At 52.5% G+C, this 18,567-nt stretch overlaps 4 protein-coding genes across 4 annotated transcripts; 2 read left to right on the forward strand and 2 right to left on the reverse strand.

Annotated features, from left to right (window-relative positions):
* Positions 1 to 486: 486 nt before the first annotated feature.
* Positions 487 to 4,264, reverse strand: SERF2 (small EDRK-rich factor 2). Its single transcript, XM_033167769.1, has 3 exons — positions 4,119 to 4,264; positions 3,776 to 3,878; positions 487 to 764 (listed from the first exon to the last, which is right to left on the reverse strand). The coding sequence occupies exons 1-3, from the start codon at positions 4,123 to 4,125 to the stop codon at positions 686 to 688; spliced, it is 189 nt and encodes a 62-aa protein (XP_033023660.1). The 5' UTR covers positions 4,126 to 4,264; the 3' UTR covers positions 487 to 685.
* A 2,668-nt stretch (positions 4,265 to 6,932) lies between these two features.
* On the reverse strand, positions 6,933 to 11,459 carry LOC117056959 (peptidyl-prolyl cis-trans isomerase FKBP8-like). The gene is made up of 8 exons (XM_033167667.1): positions 11,198 to 11,459; positions 10,048 to 10,217; positions 9,511 to 9,599; positions 9,164 to 9,381; positions 8,688 to 8,860; positions 8,274 to 8,351; positions 7,893 to 8,012; positions 6,933 to 7,178 (listed from the first exon to the last, which is right to left on the reverse strand). The coding sequence occupies exons 1-8, from the start codon at positions 11,457 to 11,459 to the stop codon at positions 7,149 to 7,151; spliced, it is 1,140 nt and encodes a 379-aa protein (XP_033023558.1). The 3' UTR covers positions 6,933 to 7,148.
* Positions 11,460 to 12,709: 1,250 nt separating this feature from the next.
* LOC117056960 (RNA polymerase II elongation factor ELL-like) lies at positions 12,710 to 15,513 on the forward strand. Its single transcript, XM_033167668.1, has 6 exons — positions 12,710 to 12,943; positions 13,029 to 13,073; positions 13,656 to 13,789; positions 13,876 to 14,006; positions 15,150 to 15,316; positions 15,388 to 15,513. Exons 1-6 carry the CDS (start codon positions 12,710 to 12,712, stop codon positions 15,511 to 15,513), a joined length of 837 nt encoding a protein of 278 aa, XP_033023559.1.
* Positions 15,514 to 16,759: 1,246 nt separating this feature from the next.
* ELL3 (elongation factor for RNA polymerase II 3) lies at positions 16,760 to 17,822 on the forward strand. The gene is made up of 4 exons (XM_033167669.1): positions 16,760 to 16,765; positions 17,089 to 17,346; positions 17,440 to 17,484; positions 17,571 to 17,822. Exons 1-4 carry the CDS (start codon positions 16,760 to 16,762, stop codon positions 17,706 to 17,708), a joined length of 447 nt encoding a protein of 148 aa, XP_033023560.1. The 3' UTR covers positions 17,709 to 17,822.
* Positions 17,823 to 18,567: the final 745 nt, after the last annotated feature.

Below are 18,567 nucleotides of genomic sequence, written 5' to 3' on the forward strand. Positions count from 1 at the left end.
ATTAGGGTAAAGACTGTGTTTATGTAATTTTACATTCTTAGTCTGCTTGCTTTGCATGGCTTGTGGCCTGATCTCACAGCTGTAGGGTCTCTGCATTGTTTTTAAATATGTTGTTGTTTTAAATCAAGTGATTTAGGATTTTCATGACCATTTATAGACATTTTTATGAATTGTTAAGTCAGTTTAAATGCTGCTTATGCCCAAAAGGTGGGAAACAAGCCTTTTAAAAAATCAACATAAGCAAATCTTCCATGAAGTTACAAGCCAAGACTGTCTCCCATAGGCACCCCATCCTTCTGCTTTGCCAAATCTCAGCTTCCAGCTGTTGGGGGTGGGATGGGCCCATGACTACTGTACAAGGCTGCAAGCCATATAAACATACACACACACACACACGGGTGCACACAGTGGATAAATTGCTCCATCTCACTTCAGTGCTGCTGACCTGGCCCATCTCACTTCCTGCAGTAATTTTTCAGCCAGCACAAATGGGTAAAACTACTTTAATGAAGTATCTTGGTTCTAGCATTTGCCAGCTCTCACCAGGCTGGGGCTCCTCCTTTCTTCTCCAGCCTCAGCAGGAGGTGGTCTGGTGGCCCCCACTGTGGCTATAAGCGGGAGTGTGAGCGGTTGAGGGAGAAGGAAAGGGAGCCACCACCTGGGCAGGCCCCCTCAGGGCTCTTGCCTACTTTGGCTGCTGCTGCTGAGGCTCTTCCTTCTTCTCCTTGGCAGCCTTCTGCTTCTGCTGCATGATTTCTGAATCTCTGGAGAGAGAAAAACAGGCAAGGTAGTCAGGTTGTCAGGCAACATCGAAATCAGATTGATTATATTCTCTGCAGCCAAAGATGGAGAAGCTCTATACACTCAGCAAAAATAAGACCTGGAGCTGACTGTGGCTCAGATCATCAGCTTCTTATAGCAAAATTCCAGCTTAAGTAGGAAAAACCACTGGGCCAGTAAGATACAATCTAAATCAAATTCCTTATGAATACACAGTTGAAGTGAAGAACAGGTTTAAGGATTTAGATTTGGTGGATAGAGTGCCTGAAGAACTGTGGATGGAGGCTCGTAACATTATACAGGAGACAGCAACGAAAACCATCCCAATGAAAAAGAAATGCAAGAAAGCACAGTGGCTGTCCAATGAGGCCTTACAAATAGCGGGGGAGAGAAGGCAAGCAAAATGCGAGGGAGATCGTGAAAGATACAGGAAATTGAATGCAGATTTCCAAAGAATAGCAAGGAGAGACAAGAGGGCCTTTCTAAATGAGCAATGCAAAGAAATAGAGGAAAATAACAGAATGGGAAAAACCAGAGATTTGTTCAAGAAAATTGGAGATATGAAAGGAACATTTCGTACAAAGATTACCACAATTAAGGACAAAAGTGGAAAGGACCTAACAGAAGCAGAAGACATCAAGAAGAGGTGGCAAGAATACACAGAAGAATTATACCAGAAAGATATGGAGGTCTCATACACCCCAGGTAATGTGGTTGCTGACCTTGAGCCAGACATCCTGGAGAGTGAAGTCAAATGGGCCTTAGAAAGCCTCGCTAACAACAAGGCCAGTGGAAGTGATGATATTCCAGCTGAACTATTTAAAAATTTAAAAGATGATGCTGTTAAGGTGCTACACTCAATATGCCAGCAAGTTTGGAAAACTCAGCAGTGGCCAGAGGATTGGAGAAGATCAGTCTACATCCCAATCCCAAAGAAGGGCAGTGCCAAAGAATGCTCCAACTACCACACAATTGCACTCATTTCACACGCTAGCAAGGTTATGCTTAAAATTCTACAAGGCAGGCTTAAGCAGTATGTGGACCAAGAACTCCCAGAAGTGCAAGCTGGATTTCGAAGGGGCAGAGGAACCAGAGACCAAATTGCAAACATGCGCTGGATTATGGAGAAAGCTAGAGAGTTCCAGGAAAACATCTACTTCTGCTTCATTGACTACGCAAAAGCATTTGACTGTGTCGACCACAGCAAACTATGGCAAGTTCTTAAAGAAATGGGAGTGCCGGATCACCTCATTTGTCTCCTGAGAAATCTCTACGTGGGACAAGAAGCTACAGTTAGAACTGGATATAGAACAACTGATTGGTTCAAAATTGGGAAAGCAGTACGACAAGGCTGTATATTGTCTCCCTGTTTATTTAACTTATATGCAGAATTCATCATGCGAAAGGCTGGACTGGATGAATCCCAAACCGGAATTAAGATTGCCGGAAAAAATATCAACAACCTCAGATATGCTGATGATACTACCTTGATGGCAGAAAGTGAGGAGGAATTAAAGAACCTTTTAATGAGGGTGAAAGAGGAAAGTGCAAGATATGGTCTGAAGCTCAACATCAAAAAAAACTAAGATCATGGCCACTGGTCCCATCACCTCCTGGCAAATAGAAGGGGAAGAAATGGAGGCAGTGAGAGATTTCACTTTCCTAGGTTCCATGATCACTGCAGATGGTGACAGCAGTCACGAAATTAGAAGACGCCTGCTTCTTGGGAGAAAAGCAATGAAAAACCTAGACAGCATCTTAAAAAGCAAAGACATCACCTTGCCGACAAAGGTCCGTATAGTTAAAGCTATGGTCTTCCCAGTAGTAATGTACGGAAGTGAGAGCTGGACCATCAAGAAGGCTGATCGCCAAAGAATTGATGCTTTTGAATTATGGTGCTGGAGGAGACTCTTGAGAGTCCCATGGACTGCAAGAAGATCAAACCTATCCATTCTCAAAGAAATCAGCCCTGAATGCTCACTAGAAGGACAGATCCTGAAGTTGAGGCTCCAGTACTTTGGCCACCTCATGAGAAGAGAAGACTCCCTAGAAAAGACCCTGATGTTAGGAAAGATGGAGGGCACAAGGAGAAGGGGACGACAGAGGATGAGATGGTTGGACAGTGTTCTCGAAGCTACTAACATGAGTTTGGCCAAACTGCGAGAGGTAGTGAAGGATAGGCGTGCCTGGCGTGCTCTGGTCCATGGGGTCACGAAGAGTCGGACACGACTGAACGACTGAACAACAACAAGTCAGGTTGTGGCCACTGAGTCTGGAAGGTGCACCTGGGCCTGTGGGCAGGTGCTGGGCGGCTGGCAAATAAAGGTAGGGCAAAGGCTGCCTCAGTCGTCACTGGGCCTGTGAGAAGGGGCTGTCACTCTGGCCTCTGAGGGCTTTGACAAGGGGCTAGGCTAGGCACATTAAGGATTTGAGTGGAAAGTAAGAGCAGGGATAGAGCAGCAGCAAGGACAGTTTGGCGGAGCCTCCATAGACAGTGGCGGAACCTCAGGCACCGGCCGTATGGACGTAGCGCAGGGGGGGCAGCTTCCCCCCTAAATCAATCAAAATCAATACAAATCTGAGGTTCCGCCCCAACAAAAATCCTGGCGACACCTAGGACTGGTCACCTCAACCTTCAGCAGCAATGCCATGGAGGAGTCTTGAGACACCTTAAAGACAAGCCGACTCAGAAGGGCATCCAAGGAAGCGGATGTCAGGAGCCCCGGAAAGCTCATCCCGCCGGGGGTGCTCCTATTTCTAGTGCCACGAGAAGCCTCGTCCCTATCAGAGAACAGGATCATGCCCACCGCTCACCACCCGGGGCGGAAGAAATAGGAAGAGCAGGAATGGTGGGGAGGTAGCCAGCCGTTCCTGGCTCTTGCCCCGGCCAGGTCTTTTATGCTAAGGAAGAGGCGCCTCCGGGCTCGAGGCGAGGCCCGGCCCAGAAAGACAGGCAGGTGAGCTCGACCTTGCTCCCCTCCCGCCCGGTGCTCACCGTTGCTTGCGGGCGGCGGCGGAGAGGCCGTCGTCGCGGCGCTTGCCCTTGTCAGCGTTCTTCTTCATGTTCTTGCTGCGCGCCAGTTCGCGCTGGTTGCCTCCTGCACCGCGGAGAAAGGTAGTGCACCTGTAAGCGCGGCGGGGGCCAGTCGGGGGGGGCGGGGGCCACTGCAGGCCGCCGAGCCTTGACGGGCGGGGGGGAAAGGGCGGCAGAGGCGGCACCCCCGCCCTGAGCAAGTCAAGGAGGCAACGGGACCTTCCAGCCCATATCCTCCCCCACCCACCGGAGAGTAATAAGGGGGCGCGAGACAGGACCGGAGGGGGGGGGGAGTCCCGCTTACGCGTCATGGCTCCGCTTCGCTCGAGTCCCCGAGGCTGCTACGGCCACAGCCCTGCCCTGCTCCGCCCCTGTCGCCTGATTGGCCAATCCGCACAGGGGCCAGGAAGCTATTAGCCCGCCAGCGCCAAGAGGCGGCCACTGGACCAGGCGGACCATTCAGCAATTGGCTGCAGGGGAGGACGGCCAGAAAAGAAGGCGGGGAATCATGGAGGGCAACAGGCGCAACGTGGCGGTCTTGAAGCCCCTCCCCTGCGCCGCGAATGGCTGTGGAGCCGCGAGTGGCGGGGCCCATAGGAGCTCCGCCCTCTCTTCTCCAGTCCTGGGCACGGAGTAAGTGGCAACATCGACGGCCAAGCTCCCCAAGCAGAGGTGGTGCCGCGTGGGATCCGTCCCCCGTGGGATGGAGGAGGCAGGACCGGCTCAGCCATGAGTCAAAGTGAAGCCATTGTCTCAGACGGCAACAGATCTCAAAGCCCTTTTTTCTGATGCAGATCTTCATTCACCCCCCTTCTTCCTTGGCAGGGAAGGCACCATTATGCGGTTCGCCTCAGGCACCAAAATGTCTTGGGTTTGCCCTGGATGGAGCAGAGGGTCGGGGGGGGGGGCTTCCCAGCTGCTGCTCTGTCAAGGGGTCAGGGAAAGCTCACACTGCAAGGAGTCAAGTTATTTACCATAAAATCACAGAGCTGCAGTGAATCCTGGGGATCATCAGTCCAACCCCTCTGCAATGCAAGAATATGCAGCTGATCGAACCTGCAACCTTGGCATTATAGGTGCCACACTCTTAAGCAACTGAGTTATCCCTGGAATATTCTGGGGCAGTGGTGGCAGGAGAGGAGTGGAGCATGTTTTCAGTACCTGGTTAGGGTGCAACCTCAATCACAGATTGGCCAAGTCAGGTTGGCTCTTGTGCACCAAAACCCCTCTCTCAAAGCCCAGACCTTACGCAGGAAGTGCAGCGGCAGAGGAGATTTGGACTCAACATTGTCTGCCCTTCCCCACACACACACTCCAAGGGAATCCTCATTAAATAACCAACATTGTCTAATCTCCCTGTGAGCAAATCAGGATCAATGCTCCATAAATGGATTGCCTCTTCCTCAGGAACCAGCTCCCAAGCTCCCACTCACTCTATAAATATATATAGAATTTTCATTTATGACAAACGTTTCAAACAGAATCATCTTTACATATTATATTTTGACTTCCCACCCCCTCTTTCTCTCTTCCTTATATTTACTCTATTTTCCTGCATACCCAAATCTAATCTATTTTATATTTTATTTCCATCCATTTCATATGTTTTCAATACTGCACATTTTTACATTAATCCTGCTAATGTTTTAATTTGTTTACAATGAGTTTGTAAATATTCAATAAATGTTTTTTCCCCCCCTTCTTTTGAGGGGTCATCGCCAGCTCGCCAGCTCTTTGCCCACAGCAGCAACACCAGGACGACTTCCTCCTGCAGGCAAGACTCTTTCTTTGACTGCCCACCTGTAGAACTCCTGACTGCTTCAAAGAAGGCTGCTCACTACATTTGAGCACCAGGGCCTCTGCTAGGTCTTCTTTTCACCCAGACATGCCTGTTGTTATGAGGCTGAAGCTGTTCCTTTGTCCCATCTTCAACAGAGACTGGACGCTTTTAGGCCAAGCACCCAAAACAGAGTAGTTGAGTTGCTCTGCAGCCTACATCCCTTGCATGAACTCACTATTGGGGTGACCCAGCACCTAAAGGTGTTCCTCCCTGAAAAACCAGGCCATAAGAGAGTCCTCCTGAGAGTTCTTAGAGGGAGGTGGGAAATGTTGTTCCTAATTGAAACTGCAAGTACACACACAACCCTTTATGAAAATCCAGTTGCTCAGAGGTTATCTGCCTTCTACAATTTAGGGGATACTTTTAGGACAGAAGAGAGGTTATTCCTGCTCTCCCCCTGAAGGAGGACCTTCTCTGTACTTGACCTGTACTCATGAGTGAGGCTGCCACTAGAGAGGTGATGGTGACTGGTGGTAAATATTGTGTGTGCAGATTTCAGCAGCAAAAATTCAGCAGCAAAAAGGAGGAGAAGAAGAAGAAGAACCCTGCCAAGGAAAACAAGGCAACTGAGATATCAGAATGGCCCTTGGTGGATCTTCAGAGCAACAAGGAACCCTTGAAGTACTTGGCTCTTATGGTGCACATAGATGAGTACTGAGGGGGGACGGGACAAGACTGCTCTCCATACAACCAATTTTCACTCTTTTCAGCCAAACTGCAAAGTGCTGCCTGGCTGGCCCTTGTGGCAGTCATGAAGCCCCTCCTTTGCCCAGACTTGTGTTTCAAAGAGGTATGGGAGAAGAACACAACACAGTAAGAGTGGTGTTTATTTGCTTTTAGAAAAGGGAGAATAATCATGCCAGAAGCAGAGCACCCCACCCCACCCCACAATAGCAGCAGAAAACCCTTTGCCAGTCCATGCAGGGAGCTGTAGGTCTGTCCACAGCCTGGAATTTGTTCTCCTCTTCAGCTCAACACTAGGAACAGGCCAGTCTTTGGGGTTGAATGAGACATGTATTCCAAGGTGGCTTCCCTGCAGATTGGCAAGGAAATGAATAGAGCACAGAAGAAAATATAAGCAGCAAGCTGGGTTGCAGGGCAACATCCAGCCTCAGAGTATCCAGCTTCAGCTGGAAAGGATCTTCCCACGCTTTCACAATTACAGCCTTCCTTTACGCTTAGGGAACATCATCATCAAAGGTGTCAATGAGAGACAGCCACTTGACTTCGGGTACCATGTTTCATTATTGGATAAACCTCAGTCATTGGTGGTGGTGGTGGTAGGGAAAGAGGAGGAGGAAGAGTTCCTTTTGGGACTTACAGCCACGCAGTTCCGTAGCAGCTGTAGGTCTGCCCCATCCCAGGAGAAACAGGCGGGCACACACAACAAGTATTTGGCCCTGATGCCCCTCAGAAGTCCTTGCTGTCGGAGAAGGTGGAACTTCACATTTCTGCAAGGCTTTCTAGGGTCAACCCACGAAAAGAAGCAGCCATTCAGCTTGGCTGGGGAGCAGGAGCATCTGTCTGCAAAACATGGCAGTGAGGAGACACATGAGCTTTCACAGCCTCACAATTTCTTATTTATCTCATACATTTTTTCCCCACCTTTCCTCCAAGGAGCTCAAGGTGGCATATATCTCCCCCATTTTATTCTCACAACAACCCTGTGAGGTAGATTAGGCTTGGACAGTGGCGGAGCTTCATGCTCCAGCACCGGGGGCTGGGAGCAGGCGGGGGCATGGCTGGCACGTGTCCTGGGGGCGTGGCGCGCCGTCCGTAGGGGCATGGCGCGCGTTCTGGGGACGGAGTGCGCCGCCTGCAGATGCATGGCATGCGTTCTGGGGGCGCAGTCTGTAGGGGCAGAGCGCCCTGCACGGGCAGGGGGCAGCCATGATGGAACCCCACCGGGATTGCGCTGCCCAGGGTGGTGTTCTCCCATCACCCCCCTTCCTCCGCCCCTGGGCTTGGAGGCAGTGACTGGCCAAAGGTCACCCAATAAGATTAATGACTGAGTGGGGATTTGAACCTTGGTCTCCCAGGCCCTAGTCAGCACTCTAACCACTACACCACACTGGCCAAACAACATGCCCACAAAGGCAGCTGCCACAAGGTCCCCGGAACAGTCTTGGGAACCAAACCCAGCAGCAGTAGCAGCACCCAGGATAAAGAGGCAGGAAGGCACCTGCTAAGTGACAAGGACCCTCAATCCTTTGCCTTAACTAGGCCATGATAACAAACCTGAGCACTGTGAGCAATGGTGGGTGTTGCCATGTCTTCCGGAGTGGCCCCTCCTGGGCCAGGGCATGCCAGCAGCCCCCTCTGCCTCCTTGCTAGTTTGGAGAGCTCAGCATGGATGGCCTAGAGACAGCCAAGGTCTTTTTAATCCTTCTGGGAAACAAATGGTTAATACACTTGGAAGGCAGAGGTGGACCTCCCCCTCCAGTGCCCCCTGAGCACCCTCCCACCAGTGCTAGGAATATGATGACATCTCAGTGCGAGCTGAGCAAAAGGGGAGATGCCAGTCACAAGTGCCGAAAGTGGCAGAGGATGAAGCTGGCGCAGCAAAAATGAACCTTCCCCACCGCTTCTGCTATTGTCCCTTGCCTGTCTTTGCCCCACCTTGGTAGTTGGCTCCAGCTGCAGGGCTTTCTTCAGAACGGCAGTGGCTGCCTGGTCCTCTCCCCGCTCTGACAACAACTAAATAGCACAGAGAGAGTGAGAGAGATGGGGTGGTATATGAACTGGGTAAGGGTGGGGGAGCCTGTCCTTGTCTACCTCTTTCTCTGGCTGTTCTCTGCAGCTGTTCCTTACCCCACCCTCATGCATTCTCTCACCTCTTGTGGTCACAACTCCCCTTCCCCCCACTTCAATCCAGACACAGCATTAGGTCAATATTGTGGAACAGGGACCTTTGCCACCACCCCCACCCTGGATCTCAGCCAGCTGTACGGCTTCAGCATGCCATTCCCTAGTCAAGTTCTTCCCTCCTGGCCCTGGAGCAGGTGAGGGGCTGGGAGGCGTTTCCCTCATCACCTTCCCTTTCCTGTAAAGTGCCTTGATGTTCTCTGGGTCAAGCTGTATAACTTCATTGCAGGATGCCAGGGCTTCATCCAAAAGCCTCAGCTTCAGCTGGGCGGCTGCACAGTTGTTGAGGCATTTGACTCGATGGTCATGCAGCTCCTCTTCCTCCTCCTGGCTCAGGCAGTCTAGAGAGAAACCCACATAGGTGCAGTGTCACCCCCAGCCAGGAGGTGCAGCTGGGGCTAAGCCCCAGAGGTGGGCTTCTGCAGTAGGGATGGGTCATGTGTGCCTTTGCGGGAGAGCACCTCTGGGACAGGGTTCCTCTCCCTTTTCATCCAAAGTGCCCAGATTTGGGCTCATGGCACTATTTCCAGGCAAGCTGCTGGTCAGCTCTAGTTGCCAACCCCATGTTTCCATCACACACCCACATGGCTGTTAGGAGGGCTTCATCCCCAAGTGCATCCCAAGCCCTCAGAACAGTCCCTCACCTGTCCCCGGCAAGGAGAGGACATGCAAAGCCTGCTGGTAGGAGTGCAAGGCCTGCTGGTACTCCCCCCGCTCAAAGTGGAAGTTGCCCCACTCCCGCTTCTGGTTGCCCAGGCTGAGGCGCTCCATGGTGGGCAACAGCGACAGGTCCGGGCTGTCCTGCACATGCAGCAGAGTCACCTCGTACAGCAGCGTGGCATCTTTGGGAATATCTGGCTCTCTGCAGAAGGAGGAGGAGGAGGAGGAGAGGCCTCTGAGAACACACAGCTCTCTTCCCCCACCAAGGACCCAGATGTTGCCCCCCCTCCCTGTCCACCAGTCACAGTGCAGAGCAATGACTGATGACTACCTGCCCAGGTGACCGTAGGCACAAGCAGGGCCAGCGAGGAAAAGGGCTATTTCACCAAGCTGCATGGAGAGGACACCAAGGTCCAAAGCCTAGGGAGAGAAAAAGGAAACAAGGACCTGACCCGAAGTGCCCCCCAATACACACACACAAACAAACATATATACCACTGTCACACCTCTCAGCACCACTATGTGCAAGAGTACATTGGCTTGGGAGCAACAGACATTCTCACATGGTCTGCATTGGCCTTTGCTATGATGGCGCACATGTAGAAAAGGTGAGATCCTATATAGAGGGTTGGGGGTGGCTGCAAAGCTGCCAAGCCTTTCCACTGAAACAGAACAGAAGCAGAATGACCCCCATTGGTGGCATTCAGTTGCTCAGGCAACCGAGAGAAATGGGGTCTGAGAATGGGTTGCCCCTGTGGGGCAGGCTGTGGGGCAGGCTGCCAGGAAAAGCCAGGGGGGCAAGGATCAGGAGGAGAAAATGCACGAAGGAACAAGGGAGCCCCTGGGCTGCAGCCTTCCCACACCTCACCTGTATTGCCTCCCCCTGGCCGAGGACAAAGGTGAGCTTTGGGTCCTTTTCCACCAGGCTGTGGTCCTCCAGGATTCCCAGCATCTTCACAGTAACCTCTTGGCCCAGTTGTGGCCAGCTGCCTCCCTCTGGACTGCTCTTCACCAGCCACTTCCGTAGCGACTTGTCCTCTGGAGGGTGGAAAGGGGAATATCAGTTCAACTACAGGTGGAGGTGTTTGCCTGAGAAAGTGTGTAGAACTCCAACTGCCCAAGTGCAAAGGAAGGAAGGCCAAGAGAGTGCCGGAGGATGAGGAAGTTACACAGCCCCCCTCTCACAACACAACCTGCTCTGGCCAAATGTAGGGGCCTCTTCTCCCAGTCCCCACCATGAGGTACTGCAGTGTCCCACCTGCCCAGTTACCTCCAAATGATCCTGGGACATGGTCTGATTTACGCATAGGTTAAGTACACTACAGTTTAGGGCTTTGGGTGATGAAGGCCTCCAAATGCAAAAGAGGGACTACTGTAGTTCGTTTTCATTTGCCTTCTCAGTACTGATATCTACGCAAAAACAAAACATTTATTTCTCTCTTTTGCCTTCATGATCTGTTAGACTAATATACTTTTGGGGGAAGGGGTAGAACAATGGGGTCTCTCAAACTTAGCAGAGTTGAAGGCATCAGAAAGTCTTAATGTGGTTTCCCACACCCACCAGTTTTTTCTCCTGGGGGGGGGGAATCCACATCATCCAGGACTTTAAGTATTTGCATTTTATTATGCTGCCTTCGCTTATCCTCTTATTCCTTTTGATGCACCACAACACATTCCGTGGGTTGCTGAGGTGGGCATCAGTCAAGCCACTTCTCATTCTGATGCACCTCTAGAACCCCATGGGTGTGAGGGCAGCCCCTGATCTGGGTCGCTGAGGCGGGGGCAGGGGGCTTTCTGGCTAAGAGGCACCGAACCCAACAACCATCTCCTGCCCCTTGTGACTTCTGGCTGTGGCGCTTCTTAGCCAGCGATGTCACCCCCGCCCCCCAATGACTGGCAACAGAGAGGATCATGTAGGGTCTGAGAGGCCAAGCCGCCCTGTTGCCTCCAAGGTCCTCTGGGCAGCAGCGGGACCCTCCATCTCCTGGCCTGAAAGCCCCCTGCGCCCCGGGCCTCACCTCGGAGGTCCTCCCAGCCGTCAGCCGCAAAGAGCGCTGCAAAGCCGCCTCTTTCTCCTCCCAGCAAGCGCTCCAGCCGCTGGTAAAAGGGTCGCTCCTGAAGCTGGGGCGGGGGCTCCTGGATGATAGTGTGGGGCAGCAGAAAATGGACCCTCCGTCCAAGGTGGGGGCCGCCTCCCTCCAGCAGTACTGGCCCGAGGCTGGCGCTCGCCCCTTCCCCTTCCTCCTCCTCCTCGCCCTGAAACATCTTGACCAAGAACATGGTGGGCAGCTCCTTCGTCCTCGGAAGGGGCTTCCCGGAGCGAGGGGCTTTGCCGGCAGCCGCGCATCAGGATCTCGAGGGATTTGCTTCCCCGCCTTGCATGCGACGGTCGGAGCAGGCTGGCAGCGGCAGAAACGAGAGGCCGCTTAGCCGTCTCTCCTTCCCTCCGTCTACACTGAGCGCCTGTAATTCAATTATAGTGTAAGCCCCCCTACGCCCCAGCTGCGCTCAGGCTTACTTCCAAGGAGGATCTGGGCGTTAGGCTGCGGCTGGGTTTAGCAGGGATCAGCAGGGCGGCCCCCTCCCACATCTCAAGCGGGGCCTCTCCCTTTGGGCTGCCTTAATAAACCCAAGTAAATGCCTTCGCGTCTATAACAGAAGAGGTGGGGAGCAGCAACCCGCTGTTCACCCAGACAGGACGGGAAAGGGGTTTTCCTCTTACACTACGCAAGGCCCCAAAGACTTGCGCTAAGAGGGAATACCTCTCGTGGATGAATGGGTTCCTCCCCATCTCCTGACAGGCTAGATTCTGAGAACACTCAGTTGGCTTTGCCCTCCATCCCAATTCTCTCATGTATGAACAGACCACCCAGAAGCAGAAGTGCCAACCTCAATAAAACATTGGGGGAGCAGGTAAGCCCCGCTCGCATAATCGATCACATGATGCGGTGCATGCACACTATTTGAATAGCAGTGCCCATCAACTGGGGGGGGGGCGCAAACTTTTTTTTGGGAGCTGAACACCCCTCGGCGCCTAGGAGTTGGCTCCTATGCCCAGAAGTAAGCGTCTATCAAGGTCTTCTGGATGAGGGAAGCTGCTCAACCGAAGAGGCGCATCCGACAGTCTTAGCGGTTCTTAGGGGATGCTGCCCCGCCCCAGATTATTGCCCGGTGACCTGCAGGGCTCTAAGAGGCTTAGTGGAGAATCCCAAGAAGCACGTGGCCACGCTGCACGTGGCCAAGCGTCCGGGGTCGGCTGCCGCGGGTGGCTTTGAAGTAGATGAGAGGCCCGGGGCCCAAAGGGAGGTCCAGCCCCGGGATCTCCGGTCTGGGGGGACCGGGGACAGAAGCTCCCCTGAAGACCTGGATAACGGACCGGCCGTTCTTCCTCGGGGCAAACTGTTGAGGGGCTTGGTGGGTTATCGGCAGCGCCCTTCTTCTGGACGGGACGGCAGACTAAAGCTCAGAGGTCTCTTCTTGCTCCGGGCCTTTCCCACGCCCTAAACGGAGGCAGGTCTGGCCAGGCATCCATGGTTGTGCACGCGCACCGGTTTGTGGAGCAGCAGCGGCCCCGCCCCGCCCTGCTGTCGAACCCAAGTCCCGCCCAGGCGCCGCCGCCACAGCCGCTCACTCCAGCGATGCCGCGGCGGGCGACGGAGCGCCTTGCCTACCGCCCCGGCTCGCGGGGCGCCCGCCTCAGCCTCTTCCACGTGAAACTGACCGACTCGGCCCTCCAGGCCTTGGTCGCCTACCAGCGGTGTCAGGTAACGGGCTGGGCTGGAGGCAATTGCCGCACGGCCAGTCACTTGACGGGAGGGCAGGTCTCACTGCCCGCTTTTTTTTCTGCAGGTGGCGGCGCCTCGTCCCGTGATCGCCTTCCAGGGCAGCCAAGGGGTAAGGGTATTTCCCAGCACCGTGCATTGGGCAGGGGTCCTGTCGTGGACGCTGCCCGGCATTGCCGGGGCTGGGCAACGGAAGGGCGCCGTGGCCGTCGCTATCGCCGCGGGGGCCGCCTGCTTGCTAACGAGCTCCCCGCGGCTTTCTGCAAGGCGGCTAACGAGTCTCGCGCGAGCGGCAGACCGAGCCTGGCTGCGGCGTCCTCCCCGCGGAGTGCTCTGCTGTCTTGGCGCTGGAATGGGGCAGCCCGCCCCATCGAAAGCCGCTTCTTTTTCGGTCTCCGTTAGCTCTCCTTTCCCCTCGTCGATCTAGAAAGCCCCCTTTAGTAGCAACGGAAGAGGGTAAGAGACAGGGCGGGCAGGAGCCGCGCCTCCGCTGCTCTGTACGGGGAGCCCCGCCCACTCCCTTCTTGCGTATGGCCAAGGCTGACCCCTGGAAAAGCACGGCCCCAGTGTTTTTCACCCACGCAGGCCCCCCGGCGACAGAAACAGCCCCCAGCCACATGTCTAGGGTCAGGACCTGCTCCTGAGGCCAAGGGGCCAGACCAGATCCCCACTCTTCTCTTTCTATGCTGTCCAGTATCTGAAGGTGCCCTGCGGCGCCACTGCTGGCCGTCGTGATGCACGGACTTTCCGCTTCACCTTCTACCTCTCACGCTATACGAAGGAGCAGCCGCAGGCCAGCTTCGATTGCGTCCGCCAGGCCAGTACCAGGTGAGCTGGCCCAGCCCAAAGGCCGTTTCCCTGAGGGTGGGAATGGGGGAGAGAGGCATCCCTGAACATTGTTCTTCTTTGCCCAGGTGGCTGGAGGGCAGAGGAGCTATCCAGGAGAAGATCACCATCTGTGCCATGGTTGTGGAGGCCTCCCAGTCCCGATGGGGGGTGGAGAGGCCGACCTGCCATAGGGCAGCAGCTGTGTTCCCAAACCCAGGTGAGGAGACAGGGGCGAGGGGCAGCGAGGGGTTCTTGGATAGGAGCTGAAGGGGGAATTGGCACAAATTGCCACCACCTCTCTCCCCTACCCACTTCCTGAAAGGAACAATATGCGAGTGCTGCCATTCAAAGGTCTCTGGTTCTAACCTAGAATGTATATATGCTAAGAAGCAGTGGAACTTGTTTTAAAACCACCTAGCAAACTGTTTTTACTAACATGTGATCATAATGGAACAAAACAAAATAAAAAATAAAAAAATTCCTTCCAGTAGCACCTTAGAGACCAAGGTGCTACTGGAAGGAATTTTTTTTATTTTTATTTTGTTTTGACTATGGCAGACCAACCCGGCTACCTATCTATAATGGAACAGTTTAGTTTGGTATCTTAACTAAAACCTTTGTGTCCTAGAGGGTGGCTGTATTAAATCTGTTTACATAAATATTATTTGGATTATTCTACATATTTTGAACATACTTTGGGGTTTTTTATTTTGCCAAGAATATCATTGTTTTATATAAGAGGTTACTACTATAATAAACTATTTTGGTAATTTCCCAGTATTAGAAAAGCTGTGGAAATGTAAAAAGGTAAAGGACCCCTGATAGTTAAGTCCAGTCGTGAACAACTCTGGGGTTGCGGTATTCATCTCACTTTACTGGCCGAGGGAGCTGCTGTTTGTCTGCTGACAGTTTTTCCGGGTCATGTCGCCAGCATGACTAAGCCACTTCTGGTGAAACCAGAGCAGCGCACAGAAACGCCATTTACCTTCCCACCAGAGCGGTACCTATTTATCTACTTGCACTTTGACATGCTTTTGAACTGCTAGGTTGGCAAAATGTAGTGTGTGCCAAATAACTAGTATAAAGCTAATGTTTTATTATATATACCTGGATTTATGAAATCCTTCCATGTGTGAACCACCTTGACATCTTCGGATTAAGGGTGGTATACAAATTTAATAAGTGGATCTGAAGTGCAACATCCAAATTTCAGCTCAGTTGCCATAGAAATCACTTTGGAGGAAGAATGGAAACTGTCTTATGCAATTGGCATTGGGGAGGGGGCTGAGCTGTTGACAGCCAAGGCTGACCCTATTCCCTCACTCCCTTTGCCTTGACTTTCTGCTTTTCTGCACTGTAGAGACTGGCACCCTCCTCCCAAGGAAAGCAGCCTCAGAGAGCCCCAGTGGGAAAGGCAAAGGAAGCAGTCCCCCAGCCAATGAGCCCCCATGGCCACCAGTGCAGGTGCTGGAAGGAAGAGACAAGAGGGCTAAGAGGCTGTTGGAGAGGCCACAGCTGCAGGCTGAGGTAGGTCTGGGAGAGGCCACTGGGCTTCCTCATCTTGCTGGAGCCTCCCTCACCATCCTTTTACCCCACAGATGGGGCAGCTGAGCTCCGCAGAAAGAAGTTACAGCTTGAAAGAAGACCGCCTGCAACCCAGAAAGGAGGCCTGGACAGGTGTTCTGCAGCAGCACCAGGAAGCATCTGAGCACTTGCACAGGTAGAGCAGAGTCTGGGAGTTAAGACTACTGGGGAGGGATAGGGGATCCTTGTGGTCTTAGTCCTCATTCTCTCTCCGTCCCTCGCATAATCCTGTGTCTTTATGTGTGCGTGCATAGTTGTTCCCACTATTCTGCTCTGCCATGGTCAGCTTTTAACAGCTCTCCTTCCACTTCTGCAGGAAAGCCCAGCAAGCTTTGGCCAAGCCCTTCCCAAGCCCTCCATCTGAAAAGCTTGTCCCTTCTCAAGGTGGCAGTCCTTTAAGAGCGGTGAGTCCTGCAATGGTGGCGCTTTAATTCAGCAGTAGCAGCAACAGCTGATGATGCCATGGCAAGGTTGTGGTTGCATCACCCTCTCTGGGCAGCATCTCTAATTCCCAGGCATTGCAGGCTCCTGTGGGCACAGGGGGAGGGGGAGACTTTCTTGTCCTCTATTTCTGCTGTTCTCATTTGCCTGCCTGTGTGCGCTTACTGCATGGTGGTTTTTAGTTGGTCTTCCTGCCTAGAGGGAACCCTCATTATCCTGTTGTTCCTAGTATCCACTTGGCAGATTAGACTGTACGAGAGGGCTTATCATTTGCCATACTCAGACACAGTGCTTTAAAGTGGACTGTGCCTGGAAAGAGTAAAGAGTGTGGATAAGCCCAGTCTCTTTATTTTTCAGAGACTACAACCTCTCCGAGCTGCACTTGGGCCACGATCCAGGAGATGGCAGGGGCCTCACTTTACAGGAGTCGAGAGCAGCTGGTGGGGACGCAAAATGCAGCATGCAGCGGCAGTGAAGAGCAGGGCACAGACCGATTGCAGTGACATCATAGGAGAGGTTCAGAGCTCAGATGAAGAACCGGAAGCAGGAAGTCACAGAGCACCAGAGGTTGAGTGGCCAGGGGAGGAGGAGAGGCAGGCAGGTGAGGAGTCTTTGACAGATGCACTCCCAGCACAAACATCAAATATGATGGCAACTGGAACCTCTGCAGTCTGCTCCTGACCTTGAGCAAAATGGAAAGCTCAGCCTTCCCAGTCTGGCAGACTGGTTTAAACCAGGAGGGACTTGTGCTGTCACTTGGGCCTAAAAAGCTGTCTAGAACCATCTTCCCAACCTTCCAGGTGTTTTGGACTGCAGGCAACCCAGCAGTTGGGCTGATGGGAGGTGTAGACCAAAACATCCAGATGGCACGAGCCTGGGAAAGGATTGAGCAACACACTGGTGGGAGACGCTGGTGTCCAATGCAGGGCGACTGCTGCCACCACAATGACTGTGCTTTTCCTTTTTCCCTCCCCAGACCATGCCAGCACCTCAGAGGAAAACCTCAAGTATTACTTGTAAGTATTTAGCTGCACTGCACACAAGGCAAGGGCATTTTTCATAGGCCTCAGCCATTTGGGAACCAACATCATTTTCACTGGTGCCCAGCCTTGTTGTACATTTGGTGTGGGGATCTCATGCCTAGGACCAAATGGGAGCTTCTGGAAGACTGTCCATGCTGGAACACAATCCTTGGGACCAAAAAAGGTTCTACTCCTGATGTGGGAGATGTGATTGGAGAGGTGGCTGCTGCTGTTGGCCTTCCCAACCAATAGTGTTTGATACCTTGGATCAAATTCCCCAAGGGAGGAGGCTCTCCCTTTCCATCTTCTGACTCACGTAATGTGTCTTTTGAAACTAGGAAATATGTCCCCATTTGCTCAGTAAAGCAGTACCGGGCCTACCAGGAGGACTTCAGTGCAGACTACACCACATACCGCCACCTCCATGACAGGATTGGGAGTGTGAGCACGAGGTTTGTCCAGCTGGGCACAAGGCTTAGGCGAATGCAGCAAGGAACCAAGGAGTACAAGGTAACAACATTCCAGGAAACAAAAGGGAACACAGGGAAAGGGACCTCCCCTCCCTGCCTGCTCCTGGGCTCAATTAGCTCTCTTGGGTTACAGGTCCTAGAAGATCAGATTTTGCAAGAATACAGGCACTTCAAAAAGGTGAGGCTGGAGCAGTGGGAACCCAAGCTGGCATGGGGGGGTTGCTTTCTTTTCCCCTGGTGGCTGAACTGTTTCCTTCTCTGCAGGTGTATCCTAACTACCAAGAAGAAAAGAGGCACTGCGAGTATCTGCACCACAAGCTCTCCCACATCAAGGCTCAAATCCTAAACTTTGAGCAGAATGTCCCTTCAGCTGGGCAGAGGGACTGTGGCGAGAGGAGATGATGAGGGCAGCATCACCTGCAACTCCTCACAGCAAGCACAGAGGGGCTCTAGTGTTTCACTGCAACTGCTTGCTCTTGGAGTGAGCTTTGTACAGCTTAAGAACAGGCCCGCTTACAGTACAGTGGTGCCCCGCAAGACAAAAAACTCACTAGACGAAAGGCATTCGCTAGCGGAAGGCTGCCCCGCAAGACGAAAATGTCAATGGGGCTGCCCCGCAAGACGAATTATTATTATTTTTGGCGCGAAAACCTCCGCGCTGCATTGCCGCTTCACTAGACGAAAAATTCGCTCTATGAAGACACTCATAGAACGAATTATTTTCGTCTAGCGGGGCACCACTGTATGTTCCTCTTGTGTATTGGTCCAAGTCTGCTCTGCAACATCTTGCTAGCTGAAAGCAATTTGAAAAGAAACACTTAAAGCAGGGTGGGGGTGCTCCCTTTTCCTCATCCTTCTGTAGCAACTTGTTTGTGGCAGCCTAAAGTTACTTCAAGCTACCCACAACCCGAGCAGCCATCTCTGGCTTGAAACAAAGCAGTGCTTTAGAATTGTTTCATAGTCAGCAAATATATTCTTGTGCCTTAGATTGGAAAAACTGGAGTGTGGGTAGTCTTGCATTTTTAGATGAAGACAATCTCAATATGCTAACACTTAGCCTGTCCAACTCCAGTTGACATTTGTTCAGACACTCACACCCAAGGCAGTAGGAACTTTGCTAGAAACCTTTTCTTCAAGGAATACTTAAATCTTGCCTGGCTTATGGTGCTTTGTTTTCAAAGTTTCTAGTGGCTGCAGAGACAGATCTTTGTCACACAGGCTTAAAGCTTGTCACCTACCACATCTCTCAAGAGACTCTCCA

This window comes from Lacerta agilis, chromosome 13 (assembly GCF_009819535.1).
Source record: "Lacerta agilis isolate rLacAgi1 chromosome 13, rLacAgi1.pri, whole genome shotgun sequence".
NCBI classification, from domain to species: domain Eukaryota; kingdom Metazoa; phylum Chordata; class Lepidosauria; order Squamata; family Lacertidae; genus Lacerta; species Lacerta agilis.

What these genes read in the sequence shown, in the direction of transcription:
- SERF2 (XM_033167769.1), bottom strand. An exon ending in GCCGCCGCCCGCAAGCAACG is followed by an intron (nt 765 to 3,775) that starts GTGAGCACCGGG and finishes TTCTCTCTCCAG; the next exon opens with AGATTCAGAAATCATGCAGC.
- ELL3 (XM_033167669.1), top strand. An exon ending in AAGGAACCAAGGAGTACAAG is followed by an intron (nt 17,347 to 17,439) that starts GTAACAACATTC and finishes CTTGGGTTACAG; the next exon opens with GTCCTAGAAGATCAGATTTT. An exon ending in AATACAGGCACTTCAAAAAG is followed by an intron (nt 17,485 to 17,570) that starts GTGAGGCTGGAG and finishes CCTTCTCTGCAG; the next exon opens with GTGTATCCTAACTACCAAGA.
- LOC117056959 (XM_033167667.1), bottom strand. Translation starts at nt 11,459, where the DNA reads ATGTTCTTGGTCAAGATGTTTCAGGGCGAGGAGGAGGAGGAAGGGGAA. An exon ending in CGGCTGGGAGGACCTCCGAG is followed by an intron (nt 10,218 to 11,197) that starts GTGAGGCCCGGG and finishes TCCACCCTCCAG; the next exon opens with AGGACAAGTCGCTACGGAAG. An exon ending in GCCTACGGTCACCTGGGCAG is followed by an intron (nt 9,382 to 9,510) that starts GTAGTCATCAGT and finishes CTCCTTCTGCAG; the next exon opens with AGAGCCAGATATTCCCAAAG.
- LOC117056960 (XM_033167668.1), top strand. Translation starts at nt 12,710, where the DNA reads ATGGTTGTGCACGCGCACCGGTTTGTGGAGCAGCAGCGGCCCCGCCCC. An exon ending in GTCCGCCAGGCCAGTACCAG is followed by an intron (nt 13,790 to 13,875) that starts GTGAGCTGGCCC and finishes TTCTTTGCCCAG; the next exon opens with GTGGCTGGAGGGCAGAGGAG. An exon ending in GGCCACAGCTGCAGGCTGAG is followed by an intron (nt 15,317 to 15,387) that starts GTAGGTCTGGGA and finishes TTTACCCCACAG; the next exon opens with ATGGGGCAGCTGAGCTCCGC.